The sequence below is a fragment of the Triticum aestivum genome, chromosome 6B (genome assembly GCF_018294505.1).
Source record: "Triticum aestivum cultivar Chinese Spring chromosome 6B, IWGSC CS RefSeq v2.1, whole genome shotgun sequence".
Lineage (NCBI taxonomy): Eukaryota > Viridiplantae > Streptophyta > Magnoliopsida > Poales > Poaceae > Triticum > Triticum aestivum.
The window spans coordinates 665,926,238-665,934,175 of record NC_057810.1 but is presented as its reverse complement, the minus strand read 5'-3'; the positions used below and the strand labels follow the sequence as shown (position 1 = coordinate 665,934,175).

General features: G+C 43.8%; 1 protein-coding gene across 3 annotated transcripts; it reads left to right on the top strand.

The window, feature by feature from the left end:
- The first annotated feature begins 4,974 nt into the window (after nucleotides 1-4,974).
- On the top strand, nucleotides 4,975-7,938 carry LOC123138913 (serine/arginine-rich splicing factor RSZ21). 3 transcript variants are annotated; one of them, XR_006469371.1, is made up of 7 exons: nucleotides 4,975-5,205; nucleotides 5,804-5,905; nucleotides 6,443-6,531; nucleotides 6,900-7,164; nucleotides 7,422-7,541; nucleotides 7,638-7,764; nucleotides 7,878-7,938. XR_006469371.1 is itself a non-coding variant. In XM_044558760.1 (6 exons), the coding sequence occupies exons 2-6, from the start codon at nucleotides 5,817-5,819 to the stop codon at nucleotides 7,657-7,659; spliced, it is 585 nt and encodes a 194-aa protein (XP_044414695.1). In that variant the 5' UTR covers nucleotides 4,975-5,205; nucleotides 5,804-5,816; the 3' UTR covers nucleotides 7,660-7,938. The 3 variants fall into 3 exon arrangements, 1 of the variants encoding a protein (XP_044414695.1); XR_006469370.1 differs by having other exon boundaries at nucleotides 7,875-7,938; XM_044558760.1 differs by having other exon boundaries at nucleotides 7,638-7,938.

Here is a 7,938-nt window from a genome sequence, read left to right as displayed (position 1 = left end):
TACTTGATGAAACACAAGTCTGAATTATTGAAAGGTTCAAGTAATTTCAGAGTGAAGTTGAAGATCATCGTGACAAGAGGATAAAATGTCTATGATATGATCATAGAGATGAATATCCGAGTTACGAGTTTGGCACACAATTAAGACATTGTGGAAATTGTTTCACAACTAACACCGCCTGGAACACCATAGTGTGATGGTGCGTCCGAACATCATAACTGCACCCTATTGGATATGGTGCATACCATGATGTCTCTTATCGAATGACCACTATCGTTTATGGGTTAGGCATTAGAGACAACCGCATTCACTTTAAATAGGGTACCACGCAATTCCGTTGAGACGACACCGTATGAACTATGGTTTAGAGAAACCTAAGTTGTCGTTTCTTAGAAGTTTGGGGCTGCGACGCTTATGTGAAAAAGTTTCAGGCTGATAAGCTCAAACCCAAAGCAGATAAATGCATCTTCATAGGACACCCAAAAACAGTTGGGTATACCTCCTGTCTCAGTTCCGGAAGCAAAAGGGATTGTTTCTAGAATCAGGTCCTTTCTCGAGGAAAAGTTTCTCTCGAAAGAATTGAGTGGGAGGATGGTGGAGACTTGATGAGGTTATTGAGCCGTCACTTCAACTAGTGTGTAGCAGGGCACATGAAGTTGTTCCTGTGGCGCCTACACCAATTTAAGTGGAATCTGATGATATTGATCATGAAACTTCGGATCAAGTCACTACCAAAACTTGTAGGTTGACAAGGATACGTACTACTTGAGAGTGGTACGTAATCCTGTCTTGGAGGTCATGTTGCTAGACAACAATGAACCTACGAGCTATGGAGAAGCGATGGTGGGCCTGGATTCTGACGAATGGCTCGAGGCCACAAAAATCCGAGAGAGGATCCATGTATGAAAACAAAGTATGGACTTTGGAAGAACCACTTGATGGTCGTAAGGCTGTTGGGTACAGATGGATTTTAAAAGGAAGACGGACAATGATGGTAAGTATCACCATTAAGAAAGCTCGACTTGTCGTTAAGATATTTTCCGACAAGTTCAAGGAGTTGACTATGATGAGACTTTCTCACTCGTAGCGATGCTAAGAGTCTGTTGGAATTATATTAGCAATTACTGCACTATTTATGAAATCTTGCAGATAGGATGTCAAAACATTGTTTCATCAACGATTTTCTTGAGGAAAGGTTGTATGTGATACAACCAGAAGGTTTCGACAATCCTGAAAGATGCTAACAAGTATGCAAAGCTCCAGCAATCCTTCTAAGGAATGGAGTAAGCATCTCGGAGTTGGAATATACGCTTTGATGAGATGATCAAAGATTTTGGGTTTATACAAAGTTTATGAGAAACTTGTATTTCCAAAGAAGTGAGTGGGAGCACTATAGAATTTCTGATGAGTATATGATGTTGACATATTGTTGATCAGAAATGATGTAGAGTTTCTGGAAAGCATATAGGGTTATTTGAAAAGTATTTTTCAATGGAAAACCTGGATTAAGCTACGTGAACATTGAGCATCAAGATCTATAAGGATAGATCAAAATCGCTTAATAGTACTTTCAAACAAACACATACCGTGACAAGATTTTGAAGGAGTTCAAAATAGATCGGCAAAGAAGGAGTTCTTGGCTGTGTTATAAGGTGTGAGTATTGAGTAAGACTCAAGACCTGACCACGGCAGAATAGAGAGAAAGGACGAAGGTCGTCCCCTATGCTTTAGACGTAGGCTCTACAGTATGCTATGCTGTGTACCGCACCTGAAGTGTGCCTTGCCATGAGTCAGTCAAGGGGTACAAGTGTGATCCAGGAATGGATCACAGGACAACGGTCAAGGTTATCCTTAGTAACTAGTGGACTAAGGAATTTTCTCGATTATGGAGGTGGTAAAAGAGTTCGTCGTAAAGGTTATGCCGATGCAAACTTTGACACTAATCTGGATGATTCTGAGTAGTAAACCGGATTCGTATAGTAGAACAGTTATTTGGAATAGCTCCAAATAGAGCGTGGTAGCTGCATCTACAAGATAACATAGAGATTTGTAAAGCACACACGGATCTGAAAGGTTCAGACCCATTGACTAATAACCTCTCTCACAAGCGAGATATGATTAAACCCTATGGGTGTTGAATTCATTACAATCACATAGTGATGTGAACTAGATTATTGACTCTGGTGCAAGTGGGAGACTATTGGAAATATGCCCTAGAGGCAATAATAAAATGGTTGTTATTGTATTTCCTTGTTCATGATAATTGTCTATTGTTCATGCTATAATTGTATTAACTGGAAACCATAATACATGTGTGAATACATAGACCACAACATGTCCCTAGTGAGCCTCTAGTTGACTAGCTCGTTGATCAATAGATGGTTATGGTTTCCTGACCATGGACATTGGATGTCATTTGATAACGGGATCACATCATTAGGAGAATGATGTGATGGACAAGACCCATCCTAAGCATAGCACAAGATCGTGTAGTTCGTTTGCTAAGAGCTTTTCTAATGTCAAGTATCATTTCCTTAGACCATGAGATTGTGCAACTCCCGGATACCGTAGGAATGCTTTGGGTGTACCAAACGTCACAACGTAACTGGTGGGCTATAAAGGTGCACTACAGGTATCTCCGAAAGTGTCTGTTGGGTTGGCACGAATGGAGACTGGGATTTGTCACTCCGTATGACGGAGAGGTATCTCTGGGCCCACTCGGTAATGCATCATCATAATGAGCTCAATGTGACTAAGTAGTTAGTCACGGGATCATGCATTACGGAACGAGTAAAGTGACTTGTCGGTAACGAGATTGAACGAGATATTGGGATACCGACGATCGAATCTCGGGCAAGTAACATACGGATTGACAAAGGGAATTGTATACGTGATTGATTGAATCCCCAACATCATGGTTCATCCGGTGAGATCATCATGGAACATGTGGGAGCCAACATGGGTATCCAGATCCCGTTGTTGGTTATTGACCGGAGAACTGTCTCGGTCATGTCTACATGGTTCCCGAACCCGTAGGGTCTACACACTTAAGGTTCGGTGATGCTAGAGTTGTTATGGAAAATAGTATGTGGTTACCGAAGGTTGTTCGGAGTCCCGTATGAGATCCCGGACATGACGAGGAACTCCGGAATGGTCCGGAGGTGAAGATTGATATATTGGACGAAGGGTATTAGAGTCTAGAATTGTTCTGGGAGTACCGGGTGATGACCAGCGTGACAGAAAGGTGTTTCGGAGGCCCCTACAAGCGTTGGGGGGCCTTATGGGCCAAGGGGAGGGGGCACACAAGCCCACTAAGGGGCTGTGCGCCCCTCCCAACCCCTCTCAAGTAACATGGAGAGGTGGGGGCGCCTCCCCTAGCGCAGCCGCCCCTCCCGGCTTGGGGTGGGGGCGCCCAAACCCATCTAGGGTTTTCCATATGGCCGCCACCCATCCCCTAGGGAACCCTAGGGCACCTCCTCCACCGCCTTTCCCCCTATATATAGTGAGGGAGAGAGAAGGCAGATGCACCCTTCCCCTGGCGCAACCCTCTCCCTCCTCCAACACCTCCTCCTCCTCCGTAGTGCTTGGCGAAGCCCTGCTGGAAAACCACGAGCTCCACCACCACCACGCCGTCGTGCTGTCGGAGTTCTCCCTCAACTTCTTCTCTCACCTTCCAGGATCAAGGAGGAGACGCCCCCGGGCTGTACATGTGTTGAACGCGGAGGCGCCGTCCATTCGGCGCTAGATCGGATCTTCCGCGTTTTGAACCGCCACGAGTACGACTTCATCATCCGCGTTCTTGTAACGCTTCCGCTTAGCGATCTTCAAAGGTATGAAGATGCTCATCCTCTCCCTCTCTTGTTGCTAGAATCTCCATAAATTGATCTTGGTGATGCGTAGAAAATTTTGAATTTCTGCTATGTTCCCCAACACTTAATACACTAGATGCATGCTGGATAGCGGTCGATGTGTGGAGTAATAATAGTAGATGCAGGCAGGAGTCGATCTATTAATCTTGGACGTGGTGCACATATATTGATCATTGCCTGAATATCATCATAATTATTTGAGGTTCTATCAATTGCCCACAGTAATTTGTTTACCCATCGTGTTTTATTTCTTGAGAGAAGCCACTAATAAAATCTACGGCCCCTGGGTCTATTCTTTATTTGCCTTTGAGATCTATTTTTATTTGCTTTTATTTTCAGATCTATTATTCTAAAAACCAAAAAAATACCTTGCTGCACTTTTTATTATTTATTTTATTTCACGTTTTATCGAGATCTATTTATCCAATCTATCACAAATATATCCTCTCGATTTGACAATTTCCTACGCTGTTACCTGTAAGAGGGATTGACAACCCCTCATAACCGTCGGGTTGCATGTATTTGTTCTTTGTGTGCATGTACTGTTTACATAGTGTTGCTTGGTTTTTCTACTGGATTGATAACCTTGGTTTCATAATTAAGGGAAATACCTACCGTAACTGTGTTGCATCATCCCTTTCCTCTTTAGGGAAATACCGACGTAGTTCAAGCGACATCAAGATGCAAGTTGAAGGAGGGTCCTAGGAGTCACCAACTGTTTCCTGATTTTGTTATTTTTCTTTGTCAGGTGCTTTGTGGTCCAGGAACGAGGAAAGGAGCGTGGGCGACGTGTCCAAGAGGCTTTTGTGATAGTTACGTGGTTTTGTTTTGGTTAACACACAGAACCGAGTCAGATTTTTAGCAACCTGATCCGTTTTTTTTTGTTGGAAATGCAAACGTACAATTTCTCGATGGTATTGGGACATACATGTGTCAAGACTTGATTTGCCGGGAAATTTGAATGAAATCAAACTAAAAATCAGTCAAGTGCTAAATAGACATTCCATTTTTTTTAAAGCATGCTGTGTTCATGCTGTGTTTTGCAGTGATGCTTTCCCTTCAAGATGGTCGTATGATGCATTGTACAGTCCAACCCAATAAGCCTACTAGCCCAGTGCGCCCGCCAGTGCACGCATCTCACCAGGTCCACACATATCCCCTACAAAAAATAAATAAAACGAAGCACTCCTGTACCACCACCGGCCCCTCTCTCTCTCTCCCGCACGCGCACCCGGAAGCCTCGCTTCCGCCGCCGCCGTCGCTGCCGCTCCGCGCCGCGACGCAGACTCGCCCCGTGCTACGCTACGCCCGGAGCTCCCGGCTCTCGTCGGCGCAGGTAACCCTAGACTCCCGGATTCCATCTGATTCCACCCTACCTAACCCTCCATGGCGTCCAGTTTCGGAACCCTAGAAACCCGTCGGCCAGTTGTTACGGCCGCCTCGTTGCGATGTTCCGAGCTAGACGAGCGATTGGTCGGCTTGATTTCACAGCTCCTTGGTCTCGGCAGTTTTCTACGGGTTCAGTCCAATTCCTCCCGATTGGGTGTTTTGGGGATCCTTCGAAATATTCGTGGAATCACCCCCCTCAGTTTTTGCGTTTGTTTTCCGCACGATGTTAGGTAGTATCTCGATGTTGAAAATTCGGGGACCTTTAGTTAAGGCTGTAATTGAATTGGTGGACTCTCCAGATCTTCAGATTTCAGATCTGGGCCTAGGCTATTGTTACTGTTTTGTCTAGATTTGAATTGGGGTAACTAGAGTGACCGTTCTCCGTAAATAGTTCAGGGAATTTGCTAGATATACTTACGTTGTGTAACATGCAGTTGGTGATCTAACAGTGTATATAGTCTTGTCGGCCTTTCGTGCAGTGTTGCTCATATACCTCGGGACGAGGAATCCTCATTATAACTGGTTTCTCTCTTTACTAAACCCAGGGATTTGTTCACCATGGCCCGCTTGTATGTTGGCAACTTGGATGCCCGGGTGACTGCTGGGGAACTTGAAGACGAGTTCCGTGTGTTTGGAGTTTTGCGAAGGTCAGTACAGTTTGCGTTTGCAGTATTTTCTTTATATGGAATTTTTTTGATGCGTGAATTCACTTATTGTGTACCGCAAGGATAATCATGCATGCCAGTGCTTATAGAGGGATGTTGGATCTTTGAATCAATTATGTTGTTGACAATTAAAGTTGTTATTTAGTTAATTTCATTCATGTTTGAATCGACTCTTTTTGCAATTGATATGTTCAAATATGTCCTACTATCCAGTGACATGCTTTCTACTTCTAGAGGTGCTTGTCTTAAGAACTCCTATCTCTGATGTACAAGTATGGACTTTTAAATTGAGTTTTTGGACCACCGAGACATGCTGCTTATTTAAGTGTGTTTGAACCTTGAACACATTTTTCTTTAAAATAGTGTGGTTCAGAACTTCATATCTTTTGAGGTGGAGACCTGTATCATTCAGCTGATGAGATGATCAGTTGTTCCTTTGTAACTACTCAAATGGCTTGGTGTAGATTAAGATTTTCTCAATCTCTTGACATGTTGGACTGACTCTTGTGTTCAATGTAGTGTCTGGGTTGCACGTAAGCCACCTGGTTTTGCGTTTATCGATTTTGATGACAAGCGGGATGCTGAGGATGCACTTCGTGATCTAGATGGTAATGTAACCATTTCTCTTGTGGAGGCTTGTTTGAATCTTGGGCAGGACATTACATCATTACTTTGTTTCCTGGATCTGATTTTAATGGCAAATGTCTGATTAGCAAAAGCATGTAGAACTTGCAGTCTTTTTTGCTCATCTTTTTGGTTAAGGAAGCAAGCTTTCAATGGTTAGAACTTAGAAAATAATCTCTTTTCTTTTAAACTTAGAAACTAATCTCTTTCCTTTCAGATTATATACACATCCTAGCCACTAGACAATCTTTCTGAGTTCTTAGATCATGAACTTCGCTTTTTCAGATGCACACTTTGTTATCTCATCCATGACCGTAGATTGTAATCTAAAGTATTGTTTCTCTTTTAATAGGCAAGAATGGATGGAGGGTTGAGCTGTCTCGCAATGACCGTGGTGACCGTGGAGGTCGTGGTGGTGGTGGTGGTGGCGGCGGCGGCGGTCGTGATCGTGGTGGGTCTGATATGAAATGCTATGAATGTGGTGAATCTGGGCATTTTGCTCGTGAATGTCGTCTGCGTATTGGTTCTGGTGGTCTGGGCAGTGGAAGGCGTCGCAGCAGGAGCCGCAGTCGCAGCCGCAGTCCTAGGTACCGTAGGAGTCCGAGCTATGGCAGAAGGTAACAAATTTTGTTAATGCATTCAGTATTTTAAGTCTTTTTTTTAGGTTAGCTCTGTTCATTTCGTTGTATACTGTTTATGTTAAAAATGGTTGCTTGTTCTTTAGAGTTCTTTTACCTACCATGACAAGCTCGGGTGCCTGATTTTTTTACTTTTTGCTATTGTTGCTTATGTGCGCCTTCTACTTTGTGCTCATTTATGCCTAGGATTATGATTGAAGGAATGAACTCTTAGAAACTAACTACTCTGCAAACAGAAGTTACAGCCCTCGTGATCGCTCTCCAAGACGCCGCAGTGCTTCTCCAGCCCCAGCCCGTGGTCGCAGCTATAGCAAGTCACCGGTCCGTGCCAGGGATGATTCTCCTGATGCTAAAGGGTAATGCAGATTCTGTGGAAATATCACCTGTCTGCTTTGTTGCATTTCTTCATAAAAAATACCGTGTCCTATTCTCATACTGGACTGCTCTCCCAGGTATCGCCGCAGCCGGAGTTAGACCTGAAGCCTGTGTCCGATGCATTGTTCTTTGAGAGAAGTTACTCTTTAGCTCTGCCTGCTAGGAGTACTGAGACCTGACGTCAACTTCTTGACTTCGGTTAAGGTTTCAACTTTATCTATAGTTATGTTTGCTTCTGATTCTGTCATTAAAAAACTTATGTGGTGGATGTGGTATGCAACTGAGACCTATTACCTTTCTTTCTGTGTGTTAAGAAGGCATCGTCCTGCACTTCTGCTTAAACGACTCAGCCAACTACGGCTCTTCAGTTGTTGTCTT

Coding starts and splice junctions, on each gene's coding strand:
- LOC123138913 (XM_044558760.1), top strand. CDS start 5,817: ATGGCCCGCTTGTATGTTGGCAACTTGGATGCCCGGGTGACTGCTGGG. Junction 5,906..6,442: donor GTGTTTGGAGTTTTGCGAAG/GTCAGTACAGTT, acceptor TGTTCAATGTAG/TGTCTGGGTTGCACGTAAGC. Junction 7,542..7,637: donor GATTCTCCTGATGCTAAAGG/GTAATGCAGATT, acceptor CTGCTCTCCCAG/GTATCGCCGCAGCCGGAGTT.